This window comes from Porites lutea, chromosome 2, assembly GCF_958299795.1.
Source record: "Porites lutea chromosome 2, jaPorLute2.1, whole genome shotgun sequence".
In the NCBI taxonomy this organism is placed as follows: Eukaryota; Metazoa; Cnidaria; class Anthozoa; order Scleractinia; family Poritidae; genus Porites; species Porites lutea.
Window position 1 is genome coordinate 14789363 of NC_133202.1, and position 21865 is coordinate 14811227.

Here is a 21865-nt window from a genome sequence, read left to right on the forward strand (position 1 = left end):
TAAGTCACTATTACTTGCACGCCTTCTTTCTGGTGGAAATTGTTTGAAATGCAAGAGCGAGAAAGACAAAGAAGATGCATGAAATCAGGACCCAGTTGTTCAAAGGTGCCCAGCCACGAGCGGTGAAGGAAGGTCACGATAAAAACTTGACCAAAACAGGAAACTGCGCATGAAAAGTCTCTGGCACCCAGGGTATTCAATCAGCGGATAGGGCTATCCACCGGACAAATACTACTTTACACAGGATAGGTATTAGGAAAACTAAGTAAGCGAGTAAGCTTGGCGTCAAACAGATGTGTCTCCCAAGCATTAAATCTGACTTTACAAACAACAATGAAAAGCGTTTAGGTAGGGCTGTCTCTAAGAGCCGGGAGCCGGAGATTTTCCTTGGCTACTATGAGCGTGAGCCCCGGCTATTTTCTTAAGAAACAAAGGGAAAATAAAACCAAAAGTGCTGCGGACCATTGCTGTACAATTCACCTCCTAGTAATCTCATATACCCGGCAACTTGAAATTTTAGCAAGAGCTCCGGTTTAGGCTAACAAGATTTTTCAAATTATCACATTTGCAAGCTGCTTTAATCTTCTTCAAGTTTGTCTATCCGTGCCATCTTTTGTACTTGCTATGTGTTATTCATACCTTCCTTTCATGTTTTGGGCGGTTAATTATACATTACCCTCAATTTGCTAGCAGTTCCTACTAATCGAATTTCTATAAATTTTGCGACACAGCGGCCAGTGAAAAGTTAGACTTTATTAAGTTCTCTCAGAACTGAATGATCAGGTATAGAACCAATTTACTGAGAGAGATACTTACTTTTCAATCTCCGGGGCACAGTGGACGAACTCGTGAGTCCAAAACTTATACTGGTGATTCTTGATGAGTTCGATAAAGGTGATAAGCAGGCCCCATGGGTGGGGTCTGTTTACTATCAATCGTTCAAGCAAAACTCTGAAATTAGAAATGAAAATACACTCAGTTAATAAACGGGAAGGAGACTGATATAATGTCCGCTATGCAGCGAAATCGCAAGCTACAATTGCGTCCACGATGGGAAGAGGCGGTAATTCGGTGAACGCACAAACTAAGGGAAAAAAGGAGGTTACAAAAACAGGAAGGAACGTGTCTAGTAGTGAGCAAACCAAGTGCGTGCGCTAAGCATGAATGGGTAGCTGAAGAGAGTTGGCGCGCTCGATCCTCGCGCGCTCTACTTTGACACGCGCTTCCAGTTCGCGCGTCCATCAAATGAGAGCACAACAAAATACAGGGGTTTAAACAGTATAAAAACCCGTGAGAATTCGTCATCACTTGAGTTGAAAACGATGAACGCTAACCTGCACAAAACACACCAAAGCGGCAAGTAGCTAATACTGAATTCCATACCTTGTGATTTGTTCTTGAATTGCCTCCGTGTTGGCTTCAGCGAAAAGATAAAGCAGAACACAGCTGAAGTAATGTGTATGGCTGTTGGGGTAACGCAACTGGTTTGCGATGGCGTTCAAGAATAAGTATCGGCCTGCAAGGAGAACGAGTGCGAACATTGTAAACTACCGCTTACAAGCCCTGGGTTTAACAACAACAACAACAACAACATCCGTTTATTCAATTTGCAGATAATTTAGGACTATGTTACCCACAATTAACCACAATTATTCTAGGTGGGCAACAATACAATAATGGTCTTCTATAAATAAGTGCAAAGTTCAAGGTTCAAAAGTCAGGGAAAAAGAAAGTAAATAAAGAGAAAGAAAAAATAAAATGCCATAAATAAATAAATAAATAAATAAATAAATAAATAAAAGGTCGCACAATTCCAAATAATAGTAGTAAATGGTAAAACTATAACAAGGACGATACTAAATAAAACTACGGATGTTTAACAATTATTCCTCGAGCCCGAATGGGCTCTGAATTAAAAGCCCATGAGGCCGAAGGCCGAGTGGGCTATTGACTCAGAGGCCATGAGGGCAAGAGGATTATTGTTTTAGTAAAATCCAACCAGTTGGTCAAAAATATCGAGAATAAAAAAAGTTTAGATAGTTAAAGCTAGACTTTAATCCTTTTTCGCCGCCAAAAAGCCCGCGCTTTTCACTACTAGTGGGCTATAATATATAGCCTAGTAGTAGCTCAACCAATAAGAACGCAGTATTGATAATAGACCACAAGTTGGATTTTTTTAAAAGGAAAGAGAACACTTTTAACAGAATAAGGAGTTCAGGTATCATACGAAGCATCTTCATAAGGGGTTTTAGGAGGGCTTATAACCATAACCGGAAAAAGCGCTTCGAAACAAGTCATAGCACTGCTGATCAAAATACCTTGACATGTACATTTGAAGGGGGGGGGGGGGGGGGGGCTTATATCCGGGAGGGGTTATAGGCGAATCCTTGTTTACATCTTTTGCCTCATTAGCGTAGACTTATCATTACCTGATGAAGCTAATCAGATGAAATTTCTGAATATTGAAAGAGCATAACAATTTCAGTTATCTCTGAAAATTTGAGCCCGATGTACCAAATAGTTTCGGAGAAATTATCTTTGAAAAACCCCAAAATTTACAAAGAATGCATGAGCTCATTAACGTTTTGCCACCCAGTAATTTTGCAGTTTTTAGTTGCTGTTATTTTCTATTAACCAGCACTTTTAATTTTTGAACCTTATTGCTACATACGGCTACATCTTCTATGGGTTAACTCGTATGCTAATGAGCAAAAATGCTAACAATGACGTCACGATGAATCCGTCTATAATCGGATGTACTTTTTGTTTGTTTACACGTAGCCTAGGGGGCTAAGAAGCGGCATTTTACGGTAAACACTTAATCTTCGCCCTGACAACTTGAGATTTATGAACTCCCTCGCCGCTCTTGCCGTGCAACAAATCGTAATTATTAATGCCGTTAGCTTTTATTTATACCTTCTGTATCAAGATCCACGGCTAAATTCTGGAAGATGTCCATGTGCGACGAATGAGTGATGGTGGACATGGAGGGGGTACCGCTTTTACTGTGTATGTAGGTGATGGCCTGGGTTCCAACATACAGGACAAGTGCGTTCATCAAGGGTACATTATAATGCGTGCCGGGTTCATTTGATACCTGTCAGTAAATTGTCAATAATTTTAATACTTGTAGAAGATGTCACAAGTTATTGTCGCTTTCTTTGGGTTGGCATAACTGTTGCGATTAACGAGTCAAAACAGAAACCACGATAAACAAATCAATCAATTCCTGGGCGCATATATTCACTTTGAGCTCCGAAGAGCTCACTGGAGCTCATCATGGACGGACTGTGTAACGAGGAAATGACGTCAAAAATGCAGCCTTCTACAGGTTAATGCACCGTTAACCGAGAAGACCTGGGCACGAGATTGAGTTGTTTTCGTTGTAAAAACTAAAATAGCGGACACTTCACACGTTTCAAGAGTAAGAACTACAGCTGGAACTAGGTGAAATAATGGCTCAAAACATAGCAAAACAGCAAGAAGACAACTCGGAGGGCAACATCTGCTATTTGGAGAATATTTGCGGAGCTGGACAAACCTAAATGTAAACTATCGAAGATAAACTCAACATCGACGCAGGTAAGCTTTTTTTAGCTACGTTTTTCAACTAGGAATTATTTTGAATGAATAATATAACAATTATTGAATTCGGCTTTCGTATCATATAAAGAATTACGGAGATCTCGGAGGGTGTTATATCCGCCTCGGCCTACGGCCTCGACCGATAACATCCTCCTCGATCTCCACAATTCTTCATATGATACTCAGCCTCATTCATTAATTGTTAAATAACTAACCTGCAAATGCGTCCTAAGCTCGGTGAGGAATGTCACTGGTGCTCGAGTCTTCAGATAAGAGTCTAGATCCTAAAACAAAATAACACACGACATCACCTACTGTCGAACTTTTTAAACTCTGTTAATGTAAAAATCAAGTGTACCACGGGGATAACTTTTGAAATTTCTATTTAGCAGGCAAATTCTAAAGAACGATCATTCAAATAAGAGCTCGAGAACAGTACTTGCGTCTGGTATTGTTTGTCATGGCGTAGAAGGTAAAGCTAACTTTTGGAGCCCGTGGATGAAATTTTGAATTGTGAGAAAGCAAAGCTATTGAGCAATCTATTTAAGTGTTACAAATTCGTGGGCAAATTCCCACAGTAGGACGATGCAAATGAAAGTCAAATAAGCGGGGCATTTCGTTAATGTTGTTTCCACAGAAAATTGGGATTTTTTCTAGTCACAGTGGGTCTGACAAGCGCCACTGAAGTGACTTTACCTTCTTGAAGCTAGCTGGCTGGATGGCTGAGGCAAAGTTAGTTAAGATGCGTGGTGAATGAGCGATGTCGGTCAACAAATCAACCTGCAAGAGCAGAATACGATGAAATCCAAAGCTTGCTTAACCTTTGTAAAATCCTTGAATAGTGTTGAGTAAATATGAAATATAGCATTTGTCTGTTTTTCCTTTAGCTTTTTTTTCTTACAGGGGAGTGACGCGGTAAAACTACAATCTTGGACAAAATAAAATGGAACAGCAAACCCCCATCCTCCCCAAATCAAGGATGAAGGCGCGCGAAGGGCAAAAACGCGCCATTTTCCCATCCTTGATTTGGGGGGGAGGGGGGGTCTAGATTTTCCATTTATTTTGTCCAAGATTGTAGCTCAGTCGGCAAAGCGCTTAAAGGCGCTACATCACGTGCTGCGCATGCTCGGATTCTGATGATCATCAGTGATCATCTTGAAAAAGTTGGCCCAAACTTTTTCATGTTTGTCGAGTGGCTAAATATTTCAAGCTCATCTTAATATATATCTGAGCCATCCTTGAGCAGATTACCCGTCTATGTATTCGTAATCATTATAAAATTGATAAAATTGCGGCCCTTCTACAGTGGAAGCTCGAGTTAACGAACTTCTGTATAACGAAGTCCTCCGTATAACGAACGAGTTTCTTCAGTCCTGCCAAAAGTAAAATAAAATGCATGGAACATAACCTCAAAAATCGTAAGAAAAGGTCAAACCCGGACCTCGAACACGGATCTTTCGTATCCTAATCTCCCTCCCTTACCACTACACTACTTCATGGACCCGCCAAAATTTCGAAGAATTTGGGTACATACACTAAGAAACTGTCTTTATTAACTGTTACATCAATAACAGGTGACCCTACCCCTTTCCATACTATTTAACGTAAATTCAACTTGGGCTTCAACGTTGTTCTTTCTAAGACTATTGAAAAACGTATTATTTCCCATATTGTAACTTAATCCAAGGATGACTAAAGCCTTGGTTACCAATGTTGGCATCGACCGTTAACAATGGGATGTGACTAGAATGGATACCTCAAAATCAGGTTGGATACCTTATGTTTATTACACAACGCTATACTCTACACCACGCTATACTATATTTAGGCGAATTTACTGGGCACGAGAACCTTTAGGGAAATGGGGAAATCAGAGTATTAGATAGTTGTGTAAGGAAAAGAGTTGAATACAGGGTTCTTGGCAGTTAGCCCTTAATGATGTAGTGGATACGCAAATGGATCATACATCAAATGACGCGAGTTCAAGTCCTGCATACTACCTACTGTTTTCTTCTGTTTTCTTTCTTCTCTTATTTACTACTTTAAGTTATAAGACTCCTATCATGTATTTTGAGTGAAGATGACAATCTGACTTTGGGGTATCCATTCTAGTCACAACCGTTAAAAATGGCAAAGACCATTTACGAAAGGGAAATAGGCGTCGCCATGATGTCAAGTGAAAACGCTCTATAAACTTAGGAACCATACCTTCAAGTTAGGCGTGAAGGGGTCTGGAAGCCGCATGTTGCGCGGAAAGGCGCTCAGGATCAGATTCCTCATTTGGATGCAGTTTGGAGGGATGACGTCACAGAAACTGAAGTGGTAATCACAAAGGAATTCTGGGAAGTCGTGGAGTAAAACAAGCAGTACTCGCAGTGTGCCCTGAAAAATGGTCAAAATCAGTACTTTCTTTTTCTCTCAATTCAGACATCGTCCGTGGTGGTTAAGGAGAGAGGATTTTCTTCTTTGTGCCTTCCACTTCGTGATATCAAACGAAAGAATTGACATCATATGCGGGGCTATTTGGGTTGAGTCGACTGGAGAGTTGGGTTACATGCGACTCAAAAGATGGGTGGGAGGCAAAACTAAAAAATAAGTGGCCTCATGAAGTGTTATTCCTAGTTACCTTATAAAGCAGATGTGTTTGTTTCGCTAGTTCGGCGTTCCTTAAGAATGGCGCCAAAAACTTGAAGAGGTCAATCAACAGCTGCTGAAATAGCACCCATCCCTGCAAAAATGAAAAAAATATATTATTATATATGACGTTGTCTAATCAGTTTCGCATAACTTAAGCTTCCAACGTTAAAAGCATTTGTTTAGGTCTCCAGCTATGTTTGGGTATTTCTGTTTCGGTTTCTTGACATGAGAGGTATTCAAAGCGTCGAAAACAGTTACGCCTTGTAACGGAATTAACCATTTTCACATTGCCCATAACGCACCTTGTTAACTCCGGTCTTGTCCTGCAACGAAATGTCATGTGAACATGGGCTAAGGTCCAACAAAGTAGCAACAAAGAACAACTCATATCTTCTTATATGACCCACAGTAACAAAAAAGCCAACCGCCTAAAGTTAACTGTTAGTCAGTTGCTAGAGCAACAGAAGAATGTACGGATAATGGGCGGTTGCTTTATTTGTCACGCCTCTTTCATTATTCATTCAAGTCATCCATTCAATTTCAAGGAAAATAACAAAAACCTACACAATTGTTTGAAAAATTCCGAGGAAGTACCAGTACATAAATAATATGGTTTATAATGGGCAGTTTGGTTTAATTCCAAAAGTGTGTTGTGAATGCCCTCCTATATTATTGCTAAAGCATTTGGTGCATTTAATGTAATGTTTGCTTGGGAGCGAATGCCCCCGCCGAGGAGTCGCTTTCGCTGCATCAAAATACCATACCTTCTGCTGGGGTGTGTTAAGGAGAAGCTTGGACATGAGTAGACGATGGGATATCAACTCGAGCCAGGCATACGCAAACCCTGGAGCCCGGGATGGCCTGAGGGCATGGAACACAGTGCTAAACAGAAATCAAATAATTATTTAGCTGTTCAGATGGCAGGTTTTAAAAACAAACAATCGTTTAATCTGTAATGACTGAAGAGAGAGTGCCGAAAGAATATTAAAAGATAACCTTTTCTTTTCTCTAATTTCTTTTCGTGTCCTGGGTGCCAGAGACTTTTCATGCGCTCATGGCTTCGGCCTTTGACCGAAGATGTGTCGGCCAACAACAAAGCTTTCCGCGCACGCATGAAAAAAAAACTCTGCAACGCAAGGTACAAAAGTCGCGAAGCGCTGAGCATTTAATATACAGCAACCACTTGTTTTTAAACAATATCACGCATACGAACACGAAATGGACATATCAGTATCCCTGTATGTCCCCCATGCACTCGGTACAAACACGCAGTATCCACGTATCGTCTCGAACATATCTTCCACACAATGCAACGCCAAGATTGGAATCAGTCGTGACTATCTTCTGAAATCACCACAGAGTTACAGCACAGAGGATCAGATGTGATACGCACCTAAATGTTTGCAGCACTTGGAAGTTGATGGCCTCCAAAATGGGTTCAGGCTGATTGAGTTCTACGAGCAGCATGATGAATATTCGGTGATACGGTAACTGCTGGAACTCGGTGTGACGCATTTCATGATCCTGGAACAGCACTGTTGCCACTGTACCGAGCACCTGTTGTGGGAAACACGCTTCTTAATATTGTCACCCGTTCTGGTTGTTTCGCTACCCCGGTGCTCGAAAAAACCTTGAATTCAAGCCCCCCCACTCCCCCACCACCCGGAGGTTACCCAACAAACTTTAAACGGGGAGGCTTCGCTCAGATGTCCAGCCCCTCACTATTTTATATACCATTTTTGACAGGAAATGTATCCCTTTCCGGCGAATGCCTCTTGACAAATGGTACCCCTCTCACGTACTCAGTTTAAATGCGTCTGTTAGCCGTTTAAGGTTCTTTCGCAAACCGCAATGACAGATTTCCCCAACCTTTCACATATACTTTGATGACAAATGACTCTGATGAAACAGACTTAGATGACAAATTCCACGCTGATCTAGTAGTAATAAAGGAATTTCTCAGATAAGAAAAATGACGACTGTCCTTTTAAGTTTGGACCCACCAAATGTAGCCGTAACGATGTTAATAGTTACTAGTCCCGGCGATAGGCCTAGTTCATTTGTCACCTCTGCCTGAATATATAAATAACTTCTACTACATTGATATAGGTACACTTTGAATATTTAAGAACATCCATTCGCCACTTTACAAACGAGAAGGGAATTGGAACCGTAATGCGTCACGCAATTGTTTCTGGGATCGTTACTGGGATTCGCCAGTCAGCTATTAGCTGTCCCTAGTAACAGTCCCAGAAGTCTTTGCAAAAGTTAACTCGTCCCAGTTTCCTTCTCGGCTGTAAATTGGCGTCCGTGTTCAGGGGATTTGCCTACAGCTTACCCTGCTAAGCAGATTGATTTTGGTCACGTTATTGGACGCATCTCCGGAGTGACGCACCAGCAAAGCTATTAACCTGCAGTAGGCATCCAGGGTGTTGTAACACTTTGCACGCGCCATGGTGGGGCTGGTTGGCTGACGAGATTGAAAATGTTGGGAGTCAGTGAGAACGTAGTAAGGTAAAACAATAAGAGGTGACTATTGGCCATTTTGGCAGGTGGCACGTGTGACTGGGTCCGTGTTGTGTCGAATTGGTTTAGGGAGACTGTTTCGGAGAACGACTTTGACCTAGTTTCCTACGCAACCTGGTAACAGCCAATGAAAGAAGCGATGGCGCACTCAAAACCTTCCCACAATGCAACTCGACACAACAATGACTCAATTTCCGGTGCAACCTCGTAACCTATAAAAAAGAGGTGATCATCATCAAGTCTCATCGCGCCAGTAGGCGCAAAAGGCCTGGTAAAAAAAGAGGCGATGGGGAACCCAAAACCCACGATGCAATTGGACATAACGATAACCCGGATAAGAAGACGCTTCTCTAAACTTGGACTCTCTCTTGTATAAAGAGAGAGTTTCTTAGAAGGATTAAAACTGAATAAACTAAGCAATGCCTATACCGCTACCCTCGGCCAACCTTGACTTAAGGCATTAAGAAACTCAATTTCTGTCCAAAAGTAAACGCTTACCACTGTGGATATCCACCTTAAGATATCTAAATCATGTCCCTTGGTGCAGTTTAAAGAATACAAAATGAAAAAGCGACATCAAATCGAGATGATCTAGCCTAAAAAGATCAATAAACTCACGTGATCTCCCAAAGCCCTATAAGTGACCTCCACGCACAGCTCCGTACTAATACGGAAAAACCTTGTAATCAGATCGTCTGTACGTAAGATACCCTGTGTATGGAGCTAAAACGTAAGAAAAAAACAACACATTAGACCATGGCTGCATCACCCCTCCTATGCTCAATATACACAAAGAAAAAGATTCTCACCAGTGCAACAAATGTGGAGAAGGCCTTCTCACTTTCCTTTCCAGCACCGGGCTGATGACAGAGGCGCACCCATTCTCTTAATAAGAACTCAACCTAAACGAAAACACGTAGTATGAGAAGGAAAAAATCAAACAGTAAGAGGTATATTAAGGAGTCACTTGTCAAGGTAAAAGTACCGCAGATCGTTCCCTATAATTACTGTCAAATTGACCTCTATTTGACCGTTGCAGTCATCTTTTCCTGCGCCAGTTTGGGGATTGGGTGTAACCCTTTAATGACCTAGCCCGAAAGGTACATACATGCATAAGCTTTATTAAAAGACGGTATTACTTCACTTGAAAAATAAAATAAGCGGTCGACGTGTATGAGGAGGTCAGTTGATAATTTCCCAAGCGTGACTGCTTATTACACGTACGCAATTCTGCGCAAGGCAACGTTTTGGCGCGAGCACCCGTTCAAACAGAACACTTTGCAGTTTACTTGCAGGCCCCAGTTGTTCCAAAGGTGGATAATCAATAATTATTCCTCTGAGTCAATAGCCCATTTGGCCTTCGGGCTCATGAACTATTGACTCAGAGGCCATGAGGGCGAGAGGAATAACTGTTTTGGTAAAACCCAACCAGTTGGTCAAAAATATCGATAGAAAACAACTTTAGCTAGCAAAACGCGATTCAGCCGCCATTGTTTTGGTTTTCAAAGCCGGCGCTTTTCGCTACTAGTGGGCTATAACATATAGCCTAGTAGCAGCTCAACCAATCAGAACGCAGCATTGATAACAGACCACTAGTTGGATTTTACTAAGATAGATTTAGTTTCTGGAAAAATTACTATCCACTTGATAACGCAATTGGTTTCCCAGCATAGTACCTTTTCGTGCAGACCAGGTGGATCCTCATAAGCATGAAAGGTACTAGAGACCCCGGATGACACACCGGATGTTAGAGATGTGGGTCCTCCAGGCGCCTTGTTGTCGCCTATCTCATGGTGCGCGCCAGCAGTCTGAGATGGCAGCGGTCCATTGTGGGCAGCCTCCAGTAATGAAGACAACCTATAGATTGATAGATTGCAATAAAACAATTATTAGCCTGTATTCCCTTAACATCTTACCAGCGCCCAAAATCAAGGTCCGATAAAATCACGGCGAATTTTGGATTCGTCGAAAACTAGCAAAAAGAAGAACAGAAAAGAACTAAGTGTTTGTATTGAAAAAGAAGTTTTTTCTCTCCTGTGAGAGGTCACACCACAGAGAGACTTGAAGCCAGAACCAAATTAAATATTCTCTTCATCAGAGGTTAAGCTCCAAATTTAACGGGGAAAGAATACGCCAAACTTTGGAATGTATATGTTGTGGTGCAATTTTATCAAAAGTTAATTCAATATCAGAAGCAGCTTGAAAGAAACCATCAAACTTATTATAAGGTTGGATTCTATCCAACACATAAGCGTTAAGTCCTGTTTAAAAATAAGACGTACTCGACTACTGTAAATATCGTACAAAAAATAACCTTACGCACCCCTCAGAACTCTGTCTGCTGTGAGCTATTCTTGTCAAAGCTTCAATGGTGTGATAGAGATCGTTCTAAAGAAAAATAAATATTCACATTACAAAATAACAATTCAGTTTTCAGGTACTGTAGGGTTAAGCTTACACTCCCATCTTGGGGCCGAACGCAACGAATCGTCTTAGATAGTTGCAATCTCCCACAAACGGACGGCCTTTTAACTTAACACGCCCAAAATTTAAAGCTTAAAGCTTGTGGCGCCGTCAATGACTTCTGGGTTTGTTTGCAAAAAAAAAGTGACATAGGATGTCACAATTTAAGGTATCCATGGAAATAGTGTGGGCTGGTGTCATCACTTCTTAGAAAAAACTCTGAAGCGCCCCCAAGAATTTAGACTCTTCTCTCCTGTAGCTTTAATAGTTATTCCACAAACTCTGTAATAAACATTTGTAGCCGACAAGTAAGTTTTTTATCTAAGGGACATGACGCAAAGTCACTCGCGCACTCCCGTGCACGCGGCTCGAGAACAATCAAAATAGAGAGTTTGTACTCAAGCTAACTCTTTCACAGCACTGCAGATCTTACCTCCGTGACATGTGGACTGTGTTTTTCATCGGTCACATACTTGGCAAGTTGAATGGCAAAGTGTAGCGCCTGAAGATTGTGGCCGTTGTCTATACACTGAATAGAAAAAAAGATCACCAATCAAACGGATAAGTTCTACAGTAAACTGTTCAGTAATTGAGGTCAAGCAACAGGGTTATGGCAAACGACAAAGTTGACCATGCCATTGCTTACTCCCGGTTTCATTTGCGGTACCTGCACAAGGTGAAGATCGAACTCTCTCATGTTCAGCAAATGACTTCTGATCAGAATATCAATGGCGTCCACATTAAACTTCAGCTCAGGCGGACAATCGCACACAAACCTGGACACAAAGTAGCAGAGATAAAAAGTTAAGAAAATCAAAGAGTAAGAAACAAAAACATAAAATGATCTTAAAAACGATAACGTGATCCAAGCAACTGGAAGCAGAGTTCAATTTGTATTCTTGTAAAAAAGGCAATTCGGGCTGTCGCTCAAAGAAAGATCGGAAAGTTTCTTTGCTCTCTTTTATTTAGAATTGCATCACTATACATAAACACCCTACTCCTCATCTTCTGTTGCAAAAAAGCACTGCAGAAGAACAATGTTTTAAGCGAAGAAATACCGCGCAGGGTTAAATAAAGCAAACGATGTGCTGCAAGAAAGTTTTAAAGATATTTTGTAGCCAATCTCAGGCTCTTTGATAGTTGGCAGGTCGCGAAAACAAACCAAGGAGAAAAAGGGCCTCTTCATATGAGCCCCGGTTTCCCAGATCCCGCCTTACCTCTGAATTCTTTACAAGAGTTTCGATGTGTTCATATGAGAGGGCGGGCTGACTCGGTTGCCGAGATCTCGGTAAGAGGGGTGGAAAATTTTTCCATAAAAAAACACTTCAGCCCGGTTACCGGGATGAACGCGGGATGAATTCTGCATTGTCTTGCTTTGCCTGCTGTATTTTCCACATCATAAGCATCCCATTTGACAAAAGTGATACCGCTATAAGAGTTGCCAAAGCTATAATGGGCGCGGAAATTATAACTTTGTGTTTCGCCACGTTTGCTTTGTTTCTCGAATTTCGCGACACAACTCGTCTTCGACCTTTTCTCATCTCGAAAACCGGGCTGAAATTTCTCATATGAACCCAAGGTAAATTTGCTCCCGGTAACCGGGCCAGCCAGGTCAACCGGGCTCATGTGAAGATGCCCTAAGACCCGTGATCTCGGGAAGAGGGCAGTCACGATCTCTGCACTACTAGAGTCCTTTAGATTCTAAGACGAGTACGACTACGAGTACGAGATTTTCTCAATAGTAAGTAGTGCTCGCTCGTGAACCGGCGTCGTTTTGGCGGGAAAACGTGGTAGCCGTCGTCAGTCCACTACGAGTTTTAGCGAGAGCGTCGTAGTGGCGGGGACAAGTTATCAAATGTTAGAAGTCTTAGCATTTTGCAATCGGGAGAGGGCACAATACGCGAAAACACTTTTATGTAAATCAAATCTCGTAGTCGCAGTCGTTCTCGTCCTCGAATCTAAAGCTCTCTACTATCTTGGAGCCTGGAACAGGCTTGATATTTTGCTACAAAGAAACAGCATTTCTCCAAGAAAGCTCCTACACTCACACCTCGTCAAAAATAAAACGGTCCCTCCCTAAGTGATGGACCATCACGCTTTAACTTCTTCTTTCTTTCCGATTTGTTCAGAAATATCTTTTCTCCTCCCAAAACAGGCAATTAAAAAACATCTTCGGTGATCAAATCCGAGACCCTCACGCCTTCCAGTACGATTAATCCTTTAAGCCCCAACATTAACATGCATCTTCTCCACACTGTTCTTCATACATTCCTTATGGTACTGCTGGAGAGAATTTGTTCTACCATCACAACATTTCATCTTTGGTGACAGATCATTTCATTCATTCTCATGACCTGTCTGTTTGTTCAGGCAGTGTTACTGTTGGGAGAAATTGCATGTGGATCACTATTAATGATGATCACTTACTTTGTGACATGTCTGGCAGTCCAGATGGGGCCATATCCCCGCGGGTCCTGGAGCCCTCTTAGCACTATCAGATGACAGTCGCGGTATCTGAGAGACAGCTCTGCATCGCCGGCAAGCGGAGCAGCACCTTCAAGTAGTCCTTCAGCAGCCTAGGGCAAATAACGTGGCCACATTTATGAAAGGGGCTTAAAGCTAAGCCGTTTTTGGCACACGGCTAAGGTGATGCGCAAATTACCCTCCGCCTTATCTGTAATTACGGGTGCTTCTGTGCCAGGCTCTCGGTCGGTGCAGACGAGCGAAAATAGCTGGCAAGCAGCGAAAAATGCCATAACCGAATTTTGGCAAACCTGGTCCCTTTTAAGCATGAACACGAGGTAAACACGTTTGTCTACCGGTATTCACAAAACTTCTCCCTAGATAACAGCCAGCGGCTAAGAAATTCACAACGCACATCAAAAGATCTAGATTGGTGAAAACTGTAATCGTCACAGCACAGTCATACCAACCTTATGTAGAAGCCTGAGGGCAGCCATGTTGTCCCTAGATATGCGAGCCTGCACTACTGCATCCAGCAGACTGTGTATTGTAACTACATGCTGATTGGTAGGTGGAGCCATGATGGCATGGAGATGCTGCTCGATTTCCGCCGCACATTTGCTCAGGATTTGAACCACCTCTTCTGGCATGAAGGCCTTGGTTTGAAGAGAAAGAAAAGTTTGAATACTTAATAATTTATCTGAGGACTTCTCCCAGAGAAAGTCACTCTGTGTTTCTTTCATTAGAGAGATTAGGAATCACGTTAACGGCAAATGGCAAACGTCAGATTCAAGTTGAGAATTTGTCAGAATAGAAAATAAGCAGATAAAAACTGTATAGAACAATTCTTATGGATAAAACTGGCATGAAGCGACTTACTTTTGAGTAGAAGTAATAAACAGTGAACGACAGTTAAGGGGGAAACTTGATCACGTGGTACAAATTCACGTTTGCCATTTGGTGTAGCCGCCCCTCCTCTCCCCAGTTTGCTTCCGTCTTCGCGCTTTCTCAATTCAGCGGGCCCGACTATATCGGAGCCTGGAACAGGCTACCTTTGGCGTCAACGTGAATCTTAATCTCTCTATTATCCCGGGAACACTTAGCCTGCGCCACCGACGGAACTAAACTTCTGGTTAAGTCCGCCTGCGAAACAGCGCCACAATCCTTGTTCTGGGCCACCACCTGTGTACCAGGGTTTGGATATGCACCATGGTTGGCCTGTTAAAAATGCCACGGTCGATTCCCCAATCAGATTGAGGGAAAAACGCATTTCCGGTAGAGTCCGTTGGGAGTCCTAGAAGAAGGATATCGGCGGTGCTTCGCAGACGTTACAAACCGGGGACCCGTAATTTGGTTTAAGGTTTTGTGTCAATGCACCATGTAGTCTTCCGTGCAGCTGCTTCTGTCTCGTTTGAGTGACGAGACAAAAATTGCCGTGTAAGCGACAATGCACCGTAAGGATGAAAGCTACAGAAAGGCGTTCTTGTATGAACCCGTTTAGTAGTCTCTACAATGTGGTTCTCCTAACGTCTGAGTACACAGAGACTCTGAAGTCCTTTTTATCCATGCATCGGCATTCGAGTATCACCACTGAAATGAAAGCCATTGAGCAAAACTTTTCTTCGGTACTGTTTTTATATTAAGGCTGTACCAGGCTGTTCAAACTTTCGAGTCCGTGGATAGAATGCTTACGTGACTCCCTTTACCAGCAACGGTTCCTACTGGACAAAAGAAAAGGCAACAGCTTACCTCAGCATTACCCAGAATTCCGTGCTCGTACTGGATTGGTTTTGGCAGGGGTGGGGTGGTAATTGCCTCTCCAGCGGGTGGGGGTTGGAACCCAGGGATGCTACGAGCAAATTCTTCGTACACAGCTGTCTGATTGGCATTCACACCACCAACCTGTCAATAAATAAACAAACAAATAAATAGATAACAGTATTTACAGTGCTACGGTTCGTCCAAAGATTATGTCACCCTCAGAAGCCTATTTTTTTTAAACATAAATTGGTTGACAGCCCTCCCTTTTCTCGTATTTTAAATGAACTCGCGACCTGGACGCGAGTGTCAATGCGGGGTCGTTTGGCCGATCCGACTTCGACCCTCCAACCCTTCGCACGCCGTTTGGGGCATCCCCTCAAGTTAACATTGCGAAAATGGAAAAAATCAATTAAACGTCTACAAGAATTTACTGTAACAGCATAAATTCCCAAGACGCTGTGGCAGATTTTCATGCACATTCTAGCCTTGAGTCCACTCGAAACTCTTCAGCGTACTGTACTCACCTTCAGCCTGATCTGTTCAGGCATGCGCTCTGCTTGGTACGTCAGAACCACTGGATCGCAGTACCGTCGACCCTCACTACGGGCATGACGACGAACATCAAACTCCTGAAATCGGAATTACAACGATCAGCTCTATTACTCAAATCCCTTGCTGGGAAGACTGAAATAGTCAGAACTGGCCGGCCAAACAGGTTCCTTTGATAAGGAAATATTAGTCTTTTCCCCAAATTTTTAACTACAACACATCACACCCATGCATACTATTTAGATATAAACTGATCTAGCTGGATAGTCCTAAATAATAGAGGAATTCGCCTGATGAATGGACTGGTCTGGATAACCAGTTCTGATGAATGGTAAACGGCCTTAAGGCGCCTTCCAAAAGTCAGAACTGGCCGGCCGTACCATGGACGGACCAGTCATTTTGAAAATGAAATAGGCTTTTTCCTAGAGTTTTGGCTGAAAATTTCTTTCTTTCGTGCAAACTATTCAGGACTTGACCTATCTGGCTGGATAGTTTTGATTTAAAGTGAAATAATCGTTACCACAGGAATGGCCTGGTCGGTCAGTTCCCTCAGACTGCTAACTTGTGAGCATGCGACACTACTTAAATTTCATACAAAGTTACTTGGAGGAGAGAGGTTGACAAGACTCAAAAAAAGTTTAAATCCACAGCACACACACTTGGAACTAGTTAAAAAAATTGTACCGTAGTAAGCCGCTTGTCCATCTCCGGCAGAGCTTTTTCCACCGCAGTCTTTTGAATAAACGCGCAGGCAAGCTCTGTGTTATCCTCGCTAATAACTGACGCAGCTTGTTCAATCATGTCTTTCTGTTGCTGGTTTGCACCCTAAAATTAATTAATAAATCAATTAATCACTCAATTAATCAAATCCAGCGAAGCAAAAAATGCATTTTATTTGAATGTCAATGTGTTTAGCACGAAAGTACTAACTGGGGGCACTATTTTAACGTCTCCACCTGGAGACAGGACTGCTACTTTACGTGGTAATCCGAGCCACGCGAAGGACTAAACGTTTGCTGGGCAATGGCAGCGCCTTCATTTCTCAGTTATTTTAAGACCCTGAGTATTGGTCCGGCGCTAGGAATCGAACCCGCGACCTCATGCTCTGCAGTCACGCGCTCTACCGACTGAGCTAATCCTGCCGCGGTCAAACCCTTACCCTAAGCAATCAATCGTTCATACAACTACTCCATCACCCACTTAAGAAACCTGTCAGCTCGGTCTCTCGTTGGGGCTACAACCAGGCCGAGTTACAAGCAGATGGAGGGTGATTAGAAAACGGCTCGCGTTGTTTCTTCATTGCCCGCTCCCCAGCAAAGAAACCAGCTCACAATGAATCCACGATTAACAAACCAGATTGGTAGTCAAAAGTGACACAGTATTTTATACTCTCCCTTAAAAAAAGTTAATCTCTGTAACACCGACGCCTGCCTAAAATTGGTCCCTCTCCAAACTGAGAAAACAGCCGACATTTCGGGCGCTACTATCTGTTTCCCTGCGGAATGGCAACTTAGTGTATCACCCAATAAAAAGCACTACAAACAATGCACACGTCATCAGTATGGAATTTTCTGCGCTCGTTTCTCAGACGTCATTTCGCGCGGAAACCAGTGGTGACGTCGCGAAATATCGGCTGTTTCCTCACGCTAGTCCCTGGCATTCCTAAGAAATTTTCTTTGAATGTTTAGAAGGCGGACATCTCACTAAGACAAACACTTCAGGTCCTAAACACTACAGAAAAATATTACTGTAAACTATAAAAACGTTAAAAAGCGCCCCTTTTAGACTTAACTCCACTAGCAGTTCATATTGGCCATAGTACCAAATGCCATTCGTATGATTTTAGCTTACAGTGACTTCTGTGCTTTTAAACAAAGTATTATTTTCTTACCCTGAGAGCTGCCAGGAAGTTCGATCTGAGATTGTTGTTGATGCTGATCAGGAGCGGTTCTCTACAGGTAATAAGCGCCATGCCTGCTGTCATGAAGCGAACCATGTGATGGGCCGCTGCTCTCATCCGAGACTCTTCAGGGTCCAGTGCAAAATCCTGTACGAATAAGAAAACAACTATGAGCTGAGAAATATTACTAGGTAGACATGTTTGTGTTAAGATCAATAGATTCGCCTGTATCTACTGCACCTAATTTTATTGACTCTTTTGCTCATAACTGTACTTTTTTAGAAAAGCTTTTTTTTTAAAAAGGACATCTGTCCGAACAGGTCACCGGTTTTGTCGGACAACTTGGGAGAAAAGTTGTCGGACGTACATTATGTTGACTTTTAATATCTGCAATTGCTATGCTAATCTTTAGCTACAAAATGACAGTCTTAACCTTTCCAGTCATCACTCCCGACTGCAAGTAGGATTGTGGGTAAATTTTAGTCTTCAATAAGACGGGCATAGTTCGATGATCGACGACTGTTCTCTGCAGCTCTATCATAACTTAAGGTGAAATTCCACTGTCGCGTAATTTTAATTCTTACGCACGTAAATAAAAATAAAATACGGGCAATGTATGGAAATTTGCGCGTAACCGTAAAAGTACGCGCGGCCCTCTATTTTCCTTACGCGCGTAAATTAAAACTACGCGACAGTGGAAATTCACCTTTACGTTATCCTAAGTCGCTCAAAACTCCACGGTACTCAATACGCTTTACTTCAAAAGCAAGCACGGAGAACCCCATTTTTTGCATTTCTGACAGTAGCTGGCCGTTATCTACCTAGGAGAGATTTGGGGTGTGGAAGTCTTTAAGCTTGCACTATAAAGACGTAGATTTCATATCCACTGAATATTAGTGAGCCTAAGCAAAAAACGATTTTGAGCGACGCACGTCGAACGAAGGTGGCCTTTTTCCGCTGTTGCTCAGTGACTTCGCCCAATCTTTTTCGCAAATCGTCTCTATAAGTTTAAGAGTGAAGATACTTAACAATACAATTTTGGTAGCATCAAGGCATATTAAAAGGGAAAAAGCCTCACTTCCCGTTGACATGTGTCACTCAAAAATGCCTTTGCTTAAGCTCCCTACTGCTCTAGTATTCAACAGAGACGATTACTATGATGAAGTTAAGAATAGATGAAAATCATATATGAGAACTGCGGGGTGAAGAATTATGAAAGAAGATCATCGCAGTTATAGACGCAACTTTTGCAGCTGCGAAAAGAAGGCCTGATAAAATTCAGGTTTGTACGGGATTCGAACCCTTGACCTCTGCGATACCGGTGCAGCGCTCTACCAGTTGAGCTAACAAGCCAACTGGGAGCAGGTTGTTGAATTGGTTCGTATTAAACCCGTGAAAGGATGATGATGAAGTTATGAATATATGAAATTCATATATGCGAACTGCGGCGGGAAGAATTACATTAAAGAACATCGTCGCAGTTATAGACGCAACTTTGGCAGTTGCAAAAAAAAAAGCCTGAAAAAATTCAGGCTTGTACGAGACGATTACTAAATCACTCACCTTTTTCACAATCATCTCAGCAGTTGTAAGGCATATTTTGATTGATCTCTCCACCACTGGATGGACCAGTTCCTGTACAGCTCGCTCAATAGCTGGACGCACAAACTGCTTTAGATGAGGATGCTGCTGGAATAGCGGAATCTGTAAAGAGATGGAAACGTTACTTGGTACAACATTTACAACAACAACAAACGGTCTTTTAAGCTTTGCAATCTAATATTCTTTTAAAGCTAGTTTGGGTGTGTCTGGTCAACTCGTTTCTAGGCTTTCGCCCCTCCTTCCTACACTTTTCGAAACATGCCAGCAGGCTAACTCTTCTCACTGTGTTAACCTCTTGCTCGATTAGATCCATCAAAATTGTTTCAACTACATTACGATAAAGGTCCACGCCAACCATAAGAGTTAGAACTTATGTCTGAAACAAGTCAACGCTATATATCGTCTCCACCGCAGCCGTAATTCGTCTCGTACGTACGCACGCAAAGCTCCTCCTCAAACTTTGCGCAATGACACGAAGAACGGCCGCGAAGGAGACTACACTTCATATTGAACGGCAAATCCCCTCAAGTTGTTCCTGTTTTTGGCTAAGGGTTTGCTCAAAATCTTCAGTATCCATAACTTTTTCTGATATAAAGAATTCCATGAGTCTTTAGAAATTAATAAAACAAAGGGACTGATTTTCTAGAATTAAACAGGGTAATTTCAGATCAGAATAATATGAGCTGGTAGTAGAATCTGAAGTAGATCATTGTTAACTCAACAGCTCGACTGGACGCCCTTCTAGTTGTTTTATAACACGAACCACCTATCATTTCCACAGGATTGATTATCCTCAAAGTTACTGAAGACTTTTGTATAAACAAACCTGTGCATTAACTTGAATATGAGGAGCCAGCCCAGCCAGGGAGGCCACATTGATCTCTTGGTATGAATACTGAGGGGGTGGGGGTGCCACGGGAGGTTGACCTTGCTGAGCAGATGTTGTGGGGGTTGGGGTGGAGCTGTTGCTGACAGCAGCTGCAAGGAGACAAAGATAGATAATCGTGAGATGAAAATTTATCATACAATCAGAGCAAGCAGGATTTTACTTCATTTTTTTTTTTAAAGCTAGACTCTTCACTCACGTTGTTTGTCTTTCTCTGGTGATGATAACTGATGCGGAATGAGTTTCAAACGTTCTGGGTCCTTTAAGAGTTCTGATGCTTTGATTTCCTGGAAGCAAACCGCAAAAATCAAAATCAAGAAATAATGCAGTAATGCAGAAATTATGGAGCAAATAAAATCAACACTTACCTTCATCTCTAGTGATAATGTGTTACAAAGTACTTCCACTTCAAACTTAAGATTCAACTGAAAAAAAGATTTAAGAGAATGTACAAAATCAGGTATAATATTGGCCAGTCGTTTTGTATGACACAATTTAACCTCCTAACATGTCATTTTATTTCTGTATTATTTCTAAAGGTAAATGAAGTTGCTCTTTTGCAGATTAAAGTAAAGACAAAGAAAGAAAGTAGGCTTGAGAGGGAGACTGGCACACGACCAAATATAAACAACTCAAAATTCACCAGTTATCTAATTAAACTGCCTTTAGATTATTTTAGGTTAAATAAAATGTTTTGTTTATAGTAGAAATGCAAAAAGCTGTTCTGGCTACTTTACAGGCACTCCACCCAAGTAATTTGAAATAAATAACACAAATGTAACTGGAGCAAAAAAACTGACACAGACAATAAGTTGGCTATTTAAAAGGTGCATGACTTGGGAATCGAGCACAGGACAACCAACAATCCTGGACAAAATTCTTTAGGACAGTGATGCAGTAATTATAATATTCTGTAATTTCTGAATGCACTCATAAAACAGTTCAACTTTTCCGAAAATATCTTGCAGTTCTTCCTCTCCCCTTACCCTTTTCAATGTCGAAACAGGGAAAAATACTACACACAAGCGTCCAATGTTGTTTGTGGGGTTGGGGGAGGGGCCGGCCACGTTTGATTTGAAAAAAAGCCCCACAAAGGCAAATTTCTCCCGAGACTTTTGAACATGATTGAAGAAACTATCCATCTAGTAGCCAAAATGGGTCTCAAATCGAGGACTGCCAGATTTGCTGACCCTTCGGCCGAGCTACCTCTCAGTAAGTCAGAAAAACATTAAAGAAAAGTTCGGTCACTTACCTTTAAGTCAGGCACTTGATGAAGTTCAACCAACACAGCCATGATGGCCATTACCCAGGGATTAGGTGGCTTGAACACTTTACTCTTGGCTGATGACTCTATTATCTTAGCCACAAACGGCACAACATAAAGCATTTCCTGGAACAAGAAGAGAAGAAGAAAGCTCGGCAATTATAATTTGTGGCTGAAGTAAAGACTTAATTCAACAAAATTACCAAATTTCATTTCCTAAAATTCTGGA

General features: G+C 42.0%; 1 protein-coding gene across 1 annotated transcript in view; it reads right to left on the reverse strand.

The window, feature by feature from the left end:
* LOC140927824 (CCR4-NOT transcription complex subunit 1-like) overlaps positions 1-21865 on the reverse strand; it is a 52108-nt gene that overhangs the window by 245 nt on the left and 29998 nt on the right. Inside the window, exons 31-57 of the mRNA XM_073377505.1 lie at positions 21625-21762; positions 20741-20797; positions 20572-20659; positions 20313-20464; positions 19448-19588; positions 17876-18031; positions 16669-16809; positions 15960-16064; positions 15424-15576; positions 14145-14330; positions 13639-13787; positions 11879-11987; positions 11645-11740; positions 11072-11136; positions 10425-10605; positions 9558-9650; positions 9367-9471; positions 8561-8692; positions 7616-7779; positions 6987-7104; positions 6212-6313; positions 5794-5967; positions 4282-4365; positions 3801-3869; positions 2917-3097; positions 1384-1516; positions 817-951 (exon numbers count right to left, since the gene is read on the reverse strand). Of these exons, the coding sequence (XP_073233606.1) occupies positions 817-951; positions 1384-1516; positions 2917-3097; positions 3801-3869; positions 4282-4365; positions 5794-5967; positions 6212-6313; positions 6987-7104; positions 7616-7779; positions 8561-8692; positions 9367-9471; positions 9558-9650; positions 10425-10605; positions 11072-11136; positions 11645-11740; positions 11879-11987; positions 13639-13787; positions 14145-14330; positions 15424-15576; positions 15960-16064; positions 16669-16809; positions 17876-18031; positions 19448-19588; positions 20313-20464; positions 20572-20659; positions 20741-20797; positions 21625-21762 (3407 nt within the window). The remainder of the gene's footprint in view (positions 1-816; positions 952-1383; positions 1517-2916; positions 3098-3800; positions 3870-4281; positions 4366-5793; positions 5968-6211; positions 6314-6986; positions 7105-7615; positions 7780-8560; positions 8693-9366; positions 9472-9557; positions 9651-10424; positions 10606-11071; positions 11137-11644; positions 11741-11878; positions 11988-13638; positions 13788-14144; positions 14331-15423; positions 15577-15959; positions 16065-16668; positions 16810-17875; positions 18032-19447; positions 19589-20312; positions 20465-20571; positions 20660-20740; positions 20798-21624; positions 21763-21865) is intronic.